This window comes from Ceratosolen solmsi, unplaced genomic scaffold (assembly GCF_000503995.2).
Source record: "Ceratosolen solmsi marchali unplaced genomic scaffold, CerSol_1.0 scaffold11, whole genome shotgun sequence".
NCBI classification, from domain to species: Eukaryota; Metazoa; Arthropoda; class Insecta; order Hymenoptera; family Agaonidae; genus Ceratosolen; species Ceratosolen solmsi.
Window position 1 is genome coordinate 12,708,445 of NW_011948416.1, and position 14,762 is coordinate 12,723,206.

General features: G+C 41.9%; 1 protein-coding gene across 1 annotated transcript in view; it reads right to left on the bottom strand.

Moving 5' to 3' along the window:
- kst (spectrin beta chain, non-erythrocytic 5 kst) overlaps positions 1 to 3,122 on the bottom strand; it is a 28,519-nt gene extending 25,397 nt beyond the window's left edge. Inside the window, exons 1-3 of the mRNA XM_011495903.1 lie at positions 3,026 to 3,122; positions 2,012 to 2,268; positions 836 to 1,003 (exon numbers count right to left, since the gene is read on the bottom strand). Coding sequence (XP_011494205.1) covers positions 836 to 1,003; positions 2,012 to 2,268; positions 3,026 to 3,044 — 444 coding nt within the window. The 5' untranslated portion in view covers positions 3,045 to 3,122. The remainder of the gene's footprint in view (positions 1 to 835; positions 1,004 to 2,011; positions 2,269 to 3,025) is intronic.
- Positions 3,123 to 14,762: the final 11,640 nt, after the last annotated feature.

The following is a 14,762-nucleotide window of genomic DNA, read 5'->3' on the forward strand; positions in this document are numbered from 1 at the left end:
GGCGACCCCCCCCCCCCCCCCACAGCTGGCATAACGGAATAGTTAGTCGTGTGGCTTTTGCGCAGGCAATGCTTTTCACTAAATATTCAAAAACGTCGGCCAAACTTGGATACTTTTTTTATACAATAGCGTAATTGTTGACAAAGATCGAACGTCGTTAGCGCTCGGGAAATCAACAAAACGATTCTATAATGCGTCTGACTGGAGTTTGTTAATCGACCAATGATGTCATCCTGCGGTTTAATAACCAAGATAAGTGGTATCAATGGCATGCGATACACGCGCTCGCGCACACACACGACGACGACGACCATTATTGATTCAATCCAAGTCGGTATTACAATTATTACTCTTTCATCGATTTCCCCGCAGTGTTTATTATCGACGCGAGGATAAAATGATAAGGAGAGGGAGACAAAAAATTTGTTTATACTAAACTATCAAGAAGTTAATGATTTTTAAAGGCCTCTATTTTACTGCATGCCCTTATCAGTGCATATACAAGTAATCATTCCTATTGATCGATAAGAATTAATCGGCTCATTTTATCGTGTTTGAAATCCCAATGAGACAACAATGACAACAAGGATAACAACGATAACGGCTACAATAGCAACAACAACGACGACAACGATAATAATAATAATAATAATAATAATAATAATAATAATAATAATAATAATAATAATAACAGCTAAAACAATCACGGCAACAACTGCCAACAGCAATGCTAGACAAGAACGGTAACAGCCGAGACCTTCGGGGGTTACGCTCGAGGTAGTGCAAGATAGCAAACTCGCGGGCACTTTAATTGGCAACCGCCAAAATGCCTTACCTTCGTGTGCAGGACTGCCAGCGACTTATTGACATTTTCGATTTTGTGTACGCGCATCCGGCCATTGTTGGGCTTGGCCAGGCGCTCGCCCGAAATAATCTCCAATAGCTTCAGTAGCTTTTTCCCATCGGCCAGGTCCGTAAATAAGTCCTCCAGCTCCATGCGAGCCTGCACAGTAGTAAAAAAACCAGGAGATTCGTTAAAAAAAAAAAAAAAAAAAAAAGAGAGGTCGAAAGGTCGAACGACCAACGGCACCGAGAATCCACGTGACGTAAAGACAGAGGAGACGCGATCGTTTAGCCGCTTCGTTCATCTGTCATCTTTCGGACTTTTCAATAAACTCCTCTCTCTCTCTCTCTCTCTCTCTTTTATTGCAAAGGAACGCGCATTCCTTATCGCCCCAACTACCGATATCGCGATATTGGCGGTATTGTGCTACTGTAATTTCTATCAGTATGCGAAGATAAGAGACAGACGAGCGCGCGCGCGCACAGAGGACGTTTCTATTATTTGACGTTTTGCCCGATGTAACGATGCGCTGCTGAAATATCAGTCTCGTTTCTTATTGGAAGCGAACGAATCCCAAGAAATGTCACAAATAACCGCGGGTCTTCGGGAAGCAGGTCGATAAAAGATAAACAAAACTAAAAAAAAAATTAAAATTTAGAAGAAAAAAAAAATAAAAAATAAAAACAAGCCCGTCCAAATAGACGTAATAGTTAATGATTTTAATGGCAGTAAGCCGTACTTTCGAAGCCAACTGAAACGCTGTATTGTGCTTACGTCGCTCTCGTATGATTGTCGAGAATGTTATCTATCATTATGAATTGAAAAATTCCGCAAATCGTGAGAAAATGGAATATGTATGGAAAATTAGAATTAAAGATGCCCAAGCAACGGAAGGCTTAGGAATGTTGTTAGAGAATGCGAGCTTACGAGAATTTAACGCGTGCGATTGCAATCGAGCGGATAATTTTTAGATAACGTATAATTATCGTTCGAGATTGGCGTACAATACATTCGTAAGAATATGTACATTGACGAGGACTCATGAAGCGTAGTGCTGTACACCTTGTAAGCGACATGGCACTTTGTTGACGAAATTTGTTGAAGGAATGATCAGCACCGATCGAGTACTCGATTGGCGAGGGAGTGCAGAATAGAAAAAGAGCTCACCTTGAGTAGAAACGAGTTGATCCATTTCGTAAAGGTCTTTTTCTGGATAAGGAGCCGCTCTTCTTGCAAGGACTTGATACGGCTCTGCTCGAACTTGAGAGCATCCTCCCTCTGCGTCATTCTCCTATGTGTCCGTGGCACGTCTCTGTATCTGTCAAGTCCCGACGGTGAACAAGTTGTAGACGAGGAGTAATTAAAACGGTGTGACCTTGTGTGAGGTTCGGCGCTTGGCCCAGCGCCGGGCTCATACTGTGCTCCTGTGGTGGTGAAGGCCCGATCGAGAAGAAAAAAAATGAACGAGCCAGGCATTATTAAATTGCTGACAAGTTACACATGGCTTCTGTTATGCGGCGAGCGGGGGAGGGAGGGAGTGAGAGAGTGAGTGAGAGAGAGAGAGAGAGAGAGAGAGAGAGTGAGAGAGAATAAACGAGCGAGCGGGTGAGCGAGTGGGAACGATGGCAGAGAGTAGCGCGGGAGGGAGAGAGTGAGCGGGAGCAAGAGGTGCGGAGAGAGAAAGAATAGTTGAACGACCCGAGACCTTAGCTCTTACGAGAGTTAAGAGAGCTAAGTGGGTTGAGTGAAAGTTCCAAACAATTTCGGTCGATGCGTTCTTGTATTTTACGAGGATTTTTCTTTAGCGACCAAAATGAACAAACGTGTACGCGTGCAAACGTACATAGTACGTACGTACGTACGTACCAACAAGCAAATGCACGCATGAGTGTACATGCATGGAGCCGCTTAATGGAAACTAACGATATTTCTTCGTCGAATCACGACGACGTCGTGTGCCTCAAATTGCATACTTTCTTCCGACTATTCTAAATTCAAAAAATTGCTCGCCCCAAAGTATGTCAGGAAAGAGGGATTCTCGTTAGGATACATACACACGCGCACGCGCAAACACACGCACACACACACATATATAGGGAGAGAGAGAGAGAGAGAGAGAGAGAGAGAGAGAGAAATAATAATCATGAAAGCCATCCTATTTGCCGAAATAAATATACGTACCGCGTTTCTTAACATTCATGTAAACGGTGTATCGAGAGACGCTGCGCAATGTGCGCTTATTCCCTCTTTTCGTGGACTTTTTCGCTCTACGTTTTTAAGTGCACGAACGAGAGTAACGAGGAATGTGGAGTACCCGTAGATAAGGTTATATCTATACGAGGAAATAACGTATCGTCGCTTCGGTTTGTGGCGAAACACTAAAAAGACTACCGAGACTACTAAGCGGCAGAATATCTAATTCCTCTCGGCGCGCGCGCGCCGGTATAATTTAACATTAAGAGAAGAGCGAGCAACGGTAATTTCTCTATTATATTAATTACTGCTTTAATGAGTGGTTAAAAATCCGATTAGATAAGAGAGCACCGACTGACTTCGACCTACACCACGGCAATAAATTTTCCGCCTCCGTACAGAATCTAACATCAGCGGCATTGGAATTCGTGGCGCGCGCCCAATTTCGCCGGGGGAATTTATTAAATAAATAAGCCTTGCGATTCATAACGCACAGGCGCCAGCAGCCTCTTTCCCAAATATGCCGCGCACGATGTATAGTACGTGCGAGACGTTCCAGCCACGCCCGCATCGCACAGCGACACGCACCTCGTTCGCTCATTCAAAAATATTCCTATTTCACGTATGGAGTTGAGCCGGGTATGTGGGTGTGTGAGGATTGGGGGGAGGGGGATCAAGGCTCCTTTAAATGCCGATTTTTAAATTCGCGCTTTCCCCGCGTCTCGGTAGCAGTCGAGCCGTGTACTGTTGATGTCCGAGGAACAGGAGGGGGCCAGATTTTTGCCAGATAGGAGCGACTTACAGTGGCGATAACAATCTATTCGACACAATGCGCGAGTGTGTGCGCGGCGAACAGGCTTACGAATTGCTCGAGTTCGTTTGCGCAAGCAATGGGCTCGATAATAATGCACCGATGATAACGAGTTCTGAAAATCGTACCTCCCCGCGTCCAAGTGCAAAAAATGTAATTAGTTGTTATGCTACGAACGAGCCGAGCCGATGGGCACTTCTTCTCACTCCTTTGACGCGCATCGATCGATCCTTCGGCACCATTTTCAATGTTACGTGATCCAAGATCACCAGGCAAATTGCCGTCGACCGGTAAAGATTCTTTTCCAATAATTCCTCGAAAAAACACCACGATTCAACTGATTATTAATAATGGAGGGAGGAGATAGTGGTTTCTGCCGTTTATGCGCATTCGTCTCGACTGTGCGCATCAAAAGCGCAACTGAAGAGACATGAACGAAGGGACAACGAGTAGGGCGCTTAAGTCGCCAACGGCTCAAAGTAAGCCGGCTATTTATTTATAATCCTCCCCGCCTCTTCTCCGCAGTAGCGCGATTGCGAAGCCTTTCCACCTTAACGATAAGCTGCTGCTAATCGAAGGCGCACGTGCTACAACGTGACAAAACAGCTGTACCTACGTCGTAACGCTTCGCCTCGTTAGCGCATCCGCGGCAACGCACGCACTCAAGGTCAGCGCGGCAAATCGAGATCCAGACAATTCGCGCGTTCTCTTCGTCCCAGAAAGTTGGTTAGGCACGCGGGTGGTAATAGAGGCTGAGTGAGTGTCTCGAGCATTGGCGGCAGCATCGGTGATTTTCCTCGAGCCAAGGATCGAGTCCATCGGACCGAACGCACTCTGGGACTTATCCAGTGCTCGACGACTTTCCGGCATCGGCTTACGTAAGCCTCGTTAACGAGGATGCCCCGAGTCGTTACGCCTCGAGGACGAGACGCAATGCCGATCTGCGTCGGAGCGTTGCCGCGGGCTCGCTAACGGCCACGGAGAAGAAACATTGCCGAGGCTGCGTGTGTGCGCGCGCAGCGCTCGATCGGGAATGCGCGATAAGAGAAGGAAAGTGGGAATTGTTATGATTTACTCACTCCGAGAGGCATTTAAAATGTGTTATAATTACTTTCCTTCGATGAAGTAATGGATGAGGCGAGTGCGGCTAATGGCCGTTTAAGCCGTTCCGCCTAAATTCTCTATCTCTCCCCCTCCCCTTGCTGCTCCTCTTCCCCCATATTACTCCCATCACAGCATCACCCACAATTAATGTAATACAATTGGTTTTTTAACGCGTGCGCCAAATTTCGTATAACTAAAACGAGAAGCGGCTCTGGGCATTGCCGTAGGAGACAGGATTTAATTACGTCAAGTGGTCGTTAGTTGGTAGGCCCTCGCGAGCTCAAGGCCAGACACGTCCTCGTTCCTTGGTGTCACCTAATTTAGGGAAATTGTTGTGTAAACCGGGAGGAGGACGATTCCATAGCCGTAACGTGCAGTGGTATCGCTGTATCGCGTCGTTGGCTTATTATCGGCGCATTTGCCTCTCACGGTACTTTTTAAGCACCGAGGAAGGGCGGAGCGAGAGAGGTTGTTGCTGCTGCCGCCGTTGCTGCTCGCTCAGGCTCATTGCTGTTCGCCACGGTGCCGGCGACTTTGCCCGTTCATAACGAGGCCCCCAAAACGGTGACTGGCTCTCCGGGAAAATGCACAAGCGCAAAAAGCAATTTTCCACGATCGCCTTCTCGCACGAGGCAGTCTGCCATTAAAATTCCTCTGTCCTGAAAGCCGCCCGAGCTCTTAGCGGCAATAAACTTCTTACGCTAATGTATTATCGATATTATCGGCCATTTTCAGCAGCCCGAGCGCTTTTCCGGCGGGAGAGCCGTCGAGACGAGCGGCCGACGACGGGAGGGGCGGGGGAAATGGCGCAAGACGAGCCGAGAATGCGCTTCTTACACGCTATTCCACCGAGCCCACCTCCGTACGGAGAAAGACTTTCTAATGGGTCCCGTACGCTACTTTTTATCTGCGATACTCTCCTATCCTCTCTTCAACCCGCTTCGAATCTCACCACCCTACCCCAACCCCCACCCACCGTTTCATCGATCGATTGCTCTCGTGTGCCTTTACGTTTGCGTAAACGTCTGGAAGAGCCTTTGCTGGTTATAAACATCGAATTGCAAACGAGTCTAAGGGGAATTAGCGCCTAGCGCTACCTCGTGTAAATATAAATAAAAGTCAGGGGCAGGCAGACTTATCTCGCTAGTCGTTGTTCAACTATTGGGTGCCACAATGTCACGTGCACGCGATAATTGCAAACATTAGTCCGTACGAATCTACAAATACGCTCGAATTTTCTTTGTCCTGCGCCACTTTGCACCAGCTGCTCTTTTACGGGCATTTTGGAACGAAAAGTAGAATTTTTATTACGAGCAATTAAATTGGCTTTGCCGGCTACACGGGATTGTGTCGTGGATAGATCGGAGTGGAAGGAGAACGGGAGGGAGGTGAAAAACGATGGGGTAGCTGAAGTAGATATAGGAGCTAAGACGTACAAGGACAACTCGGGCAAAATAAAGACAACTTATCCAACCTTCTTGCGTCGAGGCGAGTTATGAGCTTATTAAAAATATTTTGCTCTCTCTCCATCTCTCTCTCTCTCTCTCTCTCTCTCTCTCTCTCTCTCTGCCGGTGCATAAATCCTTAAAGTGCATTGATCGCTGACACTTTCATTTTTGCGCTTTCAAAACACATTTAATTGAAAAGCAATATTTAGAGGGACTTTCGATTTAACTGCCGAGTTTATTAAACATACATTTTTACGAGGAAGTAAATCAAATGCTATTTCATGCATTTTTCTACAACTGCCTTTTAAGAATTCCCTGTCACATAAAGGATATATATTGTGACGCGCGTGAGCCGTAATTCTGACATTTGTAAAATACTCGTCTTTGGGCCTGAAACTGCCGGGCCATGCTGGCCAACTGGCTGAAGAGAAGGCACCCACTCACTTGGGTCTTGTGGCAATGATTTACCCTCGGGGAACCCGTTTAGTGCCCATTTCCATTAATCTATTGACAATCTGCGCTTTAATCGTGCGACGAAGATCGATAGTCAATAGAAGTTGATATCCACTCTTGTCTAAGGCTAATTTTTTTCCAATCTTAAATGGCAATATTTCTCCTCCGTTTTGCCTAATATCACTTGAGAAAAAAACAAATAGATAAATAAATATATACAAACGTAAAAGTAATAAAACTATATGGAAACAAATAAATAATAAGAATAAAAAAGAATCAAAATAAAAGTTTAAAGAAAACTCGGAGGCGCCATGATGATTCTATTGAACCATTGACGATGATGATTATTTGCAGATTTATTAAGCTGGTTAATTGTAAAATAATAATATTTTTAATTAGGCGAGGGAGGGAAAGGGAAAAAATTAATTTTCTCTCGATCGATGTCCCATGCAAAATGTCGTTTCTAAGAAGAGTGTTTTTTTTATATCTTCGATAAAATCTCATTTTACGTTTCGAATAACCGTGGGTGCAAGATTAAAAATCATGCTAATTGAGATATGAATATTGCATTGAACGATATGCCACGACACCTAACCAAACACATTTAATCTATCGGACTTGGCTGACTTTTTGTTTATTTATATTTATTATTTATTTATTCAGAGATCGATAAAATATAAAAATGAGAGAGAGAGAGAGAGAGAGAGAAAACCTATTATTGAGCATCGCTATTATCAAGACGGCCTACTACTACGTCAATAATATCGCGAAACTAGGCTCTTGGCAAAAATTTTAAATTATAATACAAATACTCATTGGCGCGCAATTTAATGACATATGGGTCATTGTGACGTGTATAAAGTATTTCGGTGTCCAGACTGGAACGCGTTATTTCCATGTGTCATGGTATAGAGAAAAAGGAAAGCTAAAAACTCCCATGACTCGTGAATCTATGAGCACGTGTGTTGTGTGTTGAGCTATTCCAACATTGAATCCGTAAAGCCTTACACACGTGTGTCCTTGTCTGACATATAAATAAGTATTTTTCCAAGCCGTATATAAATTCTCCTTGTCTCATTTCACACACTGTATTTAATAATTGCATAAGTATTTTAGTTTAATTGCATATTGCAAGATTGTCAACAACTGTATCTTCAATTACGTTATAATTAAATTTACAGGGCGTTTTTAAATTTATAATACGCAATAAAAATGGAGGAGACACTGGGCCGTGCTTTCGAGGATGGTTAATTCGTGCCCGCAATATCCTCTCTTCTTCTTATAAACGTAATAAATAAGAAAAAGCGCCACTGTAACTTAATAGCACTTGAGATTCTAGCGAGAGAATTCTCATAATCTGGTATGGCTCATTTTTATAGAATGCCCGCTGTGTGTCTTCTTAGGTATACATTGGAATTTCGATAATACGCCTTGTAGTGGGAAAATCCCTTTGTGAAAAAAAAATATTTTTGTAATAGTAATTCACGAACCGAATAAAATATGATGATATTGAAAACAAGGTGTTTTCTTCGAAAATTTTCATGTTGCTGACGTCTTTATAATTTGAAGTTAAATATATGCCAAACAGATGTTGCTGACAAAATCATTGCTCAAGCTTTTCCGATGCTATTGTAGTAAATATAACGTCGAAAGATAAAAGATAAAATGGAAATACAACGGCTTAAATTTCCAGTAAGGCGTAGATGGAAAATGTTGCGATTAATCAGATTATAATTATATCTATAAAATTATTAAACAGATGAGTGGTTTATTTTTGGCTTTTTACGGCATTACTTTTGTGAAATATGTTTAGCAATTTAAAATTCAAATCATTTAAGTGTATAATAACATGTCAATTATTTTAAACACTAACAATGTTTTTATTACTTTTTTTCATCATTTTTTCTCTCTTTATTGTCATTTCTACACAAGTGGAAAGGAAAGATGCTATTTAGCATTACTTTTAAGCGCTTGACATGGTTTTACCGTCATAAACTATTCTATTTTGTCGCATGGTCGAGAAAATAGTAAAAATGTATTGCGATAAATTGAAATACAAGTTGTTAACTATCGAGTGTTTATGGAAAATACTTATCGCAACGAAATTGCAATGCGCATAAACACTTTTTTCTTCCGTTTTCGTTTTTTTTATTTTTTATTTTTTTTTGTTTAAATATAATTTATCAGGTTATGGAGAATTTTTTTCTTTTAATATAATGAAGCAGCACTCGAACTATGAATTACGTACTTTCGCCTATATAAATTGTTTCGCACTAATTAAGATATTATAATTAAGATAATAATAATTAAGATATTAATGTGATTACGCAGACGAATACCTGAAAATTTGAGCTATATTTATTTTTGAGCGCATACCACAACGAGCGAATTACTGCCACGTATATAATTCTACAGTGATAAGAGACAGAGTTTTATCAATTGGCGACGCGATCTTTTGAAAACGTATTATGTGGAAAGCAAGCGAGCGCAAGTGGTTGGTGCAATCATTTTTTACTCTATGCCCTTTTAATTATTCATCAGTTTACAAATGTTAATAGCTGCATCGATTGTTGTATGATTAAGCGAATCTATGGAGAGACGTACCAATTACCGAATATTATAATTCGAGTGTTAAATCAAATTTAAATAATAAAGAGCCATCGATGACTGTACACCACCATTAAATGCTTAAGAAAGTCCAAATCATTTGTTTGGATTTCTCAGCGCTTGTACAGTCGTGTAGAACTTTTTTGGCTTTACGTTGATCAAACAAATCCATTGTGAATTTGACTTGAAGATTAACATCGTTAAAATGAATACTTTTTCATAAAAAAAAATAATAATAATAAAAAAACTAATAATAATGCTATACAATATTCCGTTTTATTCTAAGCAAATATGTTGAGATTCGTGCGTCAATATCGCGGTAAAGAATTGTATTTCACTCTGCGAATATTATTGCCATCAATGATAATACAAAAATATAAAATAAATTAATATGTAGACGCAGATATTTCAAGTGAATTGTAAATTACAATCATTAAACATACGTAATATTTGCATTTTGAAGTAATTTCTTATTTCTTTATTTACTCATTTATTTATTTATTTGTTATTTAGTTAAGAGTGTGGTGAAATCTATGTACATTTTCATAATGGCATTTGATAATTTTGAAAATTAAAATTAGGAATGTAATAATATCTCCATCGAGGTTTACCTTTTATTTTTTAAAGTCATCAAAATCTATTTTTTCTACTGCTATACCGTAAAATACATATTTTGCTCAAGATAGCCATTTAAAGTACAGTTATTTAAAGTTTCATAATAATTTGTCGATATTATATAGCATAATATTTATAATGATATTTAATTTTTTTTAAGGTAATATTTATTCATATTTAAACAATCTAATTGATTAAATTTTAAAAACATTGTTTCAAAAACCTTAATGTAATATTAGTTGAAATACAATCGGTCGTTGTGGTAAAACTTTCAACTATTTAATAAAAAAATTAAAAAAACTTTGCATTTATGATTTGAATAAATAATTCACATTTTCAATAAATAACATTTCATGAAATATTCCAAAGCATATATATTTACTGATTATAAACAAGAAAGGCATTATGTAAATCAATTAATTATCTATCAATTTGTTATGTACGATTATACAATTATTGCAATATATTATCTGATTTGGAGAATCATATTTAATATAAGTGTAATGTGTATGTTAAGCTTGTAAATCCGTCACGCTGTAAAGACATAGAGAAGGTAGGGTGGGGGGTTTGGGGTTGTGGTTGGGTGGTTAGGGAGGAGGAGGAGTAGGGGGAGAGATAACGTACGATATAACGTACATCATCATGCAAACTTTTATTCGCTTTCGCGTGAGTGAAGTCACAAGCGTGAGTTAATTTTGAGAACTTTTGTTGTTACCAATGAACGATTAGCACATACTTCTTGCAGTTATAAAGAAACATAATTAAAAAAATATCACAGCTTTATGGCTGGTAGTTAAACATGTTCCAGTGAAATAATAAATGATATTTATACGAGGCTTGAATTAAGAGGTAAGTGGCTTGACTCGAGCAGAATAGAAAATTAGAAGAAAAGACAAATCTCGATAAATCGGCCATACAATATTTATAGAATTAAAAAAAGGCGGGGGTTGCCTAAAAAAATTTGAATAATGAAGAGCGGCAGGGTTAAACTGAGTTGCAGCCTTAAATTCAAGCAAACGCGAGCCGTGATAAATCCGACATATGTGTGCGCTTTGTTCGCGGCGAAAGAAATGCGGCGCATGTGTGTAAAAGGGCAAAAATATCCCTCATCAGGGCTCGCGTGAATGGGAAGCCGCAAAAGAAGACCGGATGTGACGACCCTGGGACTGTCTTTTCTAAGAGTTCGAATTAGTCGTATAGCTGGAAGTGCCCGCGGGATATTACTATGTTCAGAGATATCGAGAAGTCGAAGACGAAGACGAGAACGACAACGACAACCACGACAACCACGACGGCAACGACGACGACGACGACGACGACGACGACGATGATGACAACAAGGAGAACGAGAATGACGACCTAGTCTCTACATCGGGAGGTATTGAAGGGATTCCAATCGGCACAGAAAGAAGTAGGGTGAGAGGAAGGGAGAGGAAGAGAGAGTACGAGTCCGTTACGCTGACTGGACTCTCTCACGGTTATGTACGAGAGTCGACCGCTTTTTTTTTATTATGGGGAATCAGTGACGCATATTATCGGCATTTTTATTTATTGTCTAACGAGTTCACCGCGCACCATGCGCCTATTTCATACATCTCTCCTTCTCCTGCACTCCCTCTCCGACCTCCTGCCCCTACCACCTCTCCTCACCTCTCCAGTACGCCGTGTATGTGTACGAGTCGTTTGGGAGATGCATAGCATAGGCGTTGGGGACGCGAACCAGAATCTTATTCGTCATCTCGTCTTTCAATGAGGACTCGTGTGAATCTTTTGTGCTGGCTAATCGACTTTTTTGCTGGCCTTTCAAAAGTTAATTGCCCTAATGAGAATATTCAGATTGTCAGTGATTATTTAAGAAGCGAGATGGATTCATCGGAAAGTGAAAATTCGCTACTTCATCTCGAGGAAAACTTTCCTACTGTTTATATCAACGCCCCTCCCTCCCCTTCTGCCGGTTAACGGTTTTGCTTGTACGAAACCAAACACATTTTATTCACCCTTTCTTTGCTCTTTTTATCGACATCGCATTCACGCAGTCTTACACATCGTTCTCATGCGTACATATAACATTCCATGTTTAGCAATTAGATGCTTTCGTGAGTGTCTGCGCTCCTCGTTGCGAGTCTAAATATCAGAATATCACAATAAATATATAATATTGAAAATTTATTGTAAAGCGTTGCGTGCCTGCTTCAATTTTATTTTCAAATAATGTCCTTAAGCTTTTTTTGGCTATCGTTTAAATAAATACTGTCTTTTTTTTCATAAACAAGATATTGAAAAAAGTTTGTCGCCTATTACTTATTTAAAATAATTTATGCTTGCCCTATTAAATTAACAAATTAAAAATATTCGTCCAATTGCAGTATTTTACTTGTTCTTAATAAGTCGTTCGATTAAAGTATTTGCAAGTGTTTTTTTTTTGTTTTTTTTTTTTGTTTTGTTTACAACGAATTAATACGGCAATTTTGTTCGACTAAGGGAGAGTATTTGATTGCACTTTTTACGAATCCACACCGTCTCGTGAAAATCGTGAATTTTCTCGATGACTATTTGTTGGCATACGTTGGTCAATTTCGTTCCATTTACAATGAAAAGAAATGTAAAGAGAAAAATAATAAAATCAATAACTCCTTAATCGTCGTTAATAAAAAGCTTACGCCCCCACTCGCTCGACAATTACTTTTCAAATATCAATGGTCGTGTCATTATTACCACCAGTTGGCTAATCGTAAATACTCACTTGATGAAAAATTGAAAAATTAATTACTGTTACACATTGTGATCCCCTACATCGAGTTCTATAGCACTAACCTCTCCTCGTTTAAACGTACACTAAAATAAAAAATTTACATTTAATGCCCGAGTAATTCATTCTAAAATTCATCTAAAATAACTGCACGTAAAATTGATATTCGTTCGACAATACAAGCGATTCGATTCCCATTTGAAATTTCGAGCAAGAAGGACCATCGCAGGAACCATCGATCGAACAAAATAGTCGTTGAACCGATGGTAACCGCTCTCTCTCTCTCTCTCTCTCTCTCTCTCTCTCTCTCTCTCTCTCTAAGATAAAGAACTGAAGCTAAAGGACCTGGGCTAAAAGTAATAACTGACGCGTTTATTACTCACTTATTATATGCGTGGAAGTATTATCGCGCAGCCAACAAGTCCAGACCTAATTTCCACCACCGCGCACGCGAGCGACATTCCCCCACCCCCAACTTTTTAAAAATCCACGTCGTAATCGAATACCCCGTGCCTCGACAACACTTGGTCACCAGCTCACATTATCCCATACAGACGTTGTAATTCAAGACACGTTTGACCGTCCGGTTTGTCCTGTCCCCATCCGCCATCCCGACAAATTTAAGTCTTCTCGTACTCATTCGGTTGGGGGTTATTAATGATAAAAGGGGGTGGAGATGACGATATGGGGTGGGGGTGGTCGCATCACCCAGTCCCTACGCGAAACCAACGATAAGTCGCGGCGCGTGTTGACTCTCGGTCGCAAACTGATAATATCCGTGTCCTCGAGCCCACGAGGGATGGGCCTTTGTGAACTCGTTCCAAAGAGACTAAGCCGGAGTGATCGTTAGGGCGACTAGCACGTTGCGATTCGAGCGATAGCCCAATAACCCCGTGGGCACACGGCAAACGGGAGCACGAGCTGTTTTCCCGTTGGCGCTCATTATGAAAATGGTGACGTAGTGAACGTCGGTGCAAAGGCATTGAACGGTAAACGCGCGGCGATCGATGCAAACTGACCGAAATAACTGTGCTCTACCTCCTCAGGCCACATACTTTCGAAAAAATTTTTTCCCGAATTGTCATAACTAAAACTAGATCTATCCTTCTCTCTCTCTCTCTCTCTCTCTCTCTCTCTCTCTGCCCTTAGGACGTGAGAGCCTCTCCTCTCTCACTCTCTTCGACACACACACACACTATCTTTCTCTCTCTCTCTCTTTCTCTCTCTGTCTCTCTCCTTCTGGATCCCTCTCCACGGAACGTTCGAGGGGATCGGCGGTGAAAAAGGAAAGACGCGCGCGACTTACACTCGTTGGTAGTTGCGAATCGAAGAATGCGTACGGCCGGGATCGGGGTCCGGGGGCCCGGGGGTCCGGTAGTGGGCACGGGAGGGAGAAGACAGTCGTGGAATTGAATCCTGGTGATGCCAGAAGCCGGCTTTTCTTGGGCCGTTGGGCGGGTGCGGCGAGACCGAGAGAACGAGTGAGCGAGATAAACAGGCAGATAGACAGACAGACAGAGAAAGAGAGCGGGAGACGGTGTCCCGCGCGGTCCAGCGGCGGCGTCTCCTCCCGAGCGCGAGGAGCTCCGACATCGGGGCTTTTAAAGTCTGCTTGCTGTCCGCTCTACGGGGGAGAGGCAGGGGAGGCGGCGCACCTGTTGATGGCGCGAGGCCGGCACCGATTTTCCTCCTCGCGCACGGGCTTTCTCTGGAAGGTGGGTGAGAGAGAGCGCGCGCGCGCTCGCCCACCGCCATAATGAGAGCGGCCCTCGAGTTCGAGAGTTCGAGTCTGTGTTTGAGTTCAGATTGGGGCTCGGGTAGGTTGTAGGGTTGGAGCTCGGCTTGGCAGTCGGGTTCGAGATCGGGATTGGGATTTGGATCGAGATCGGGATCGGCATCAGGATCAGGGTCGATGTCAAGATTCGGTTCGGGATCGGG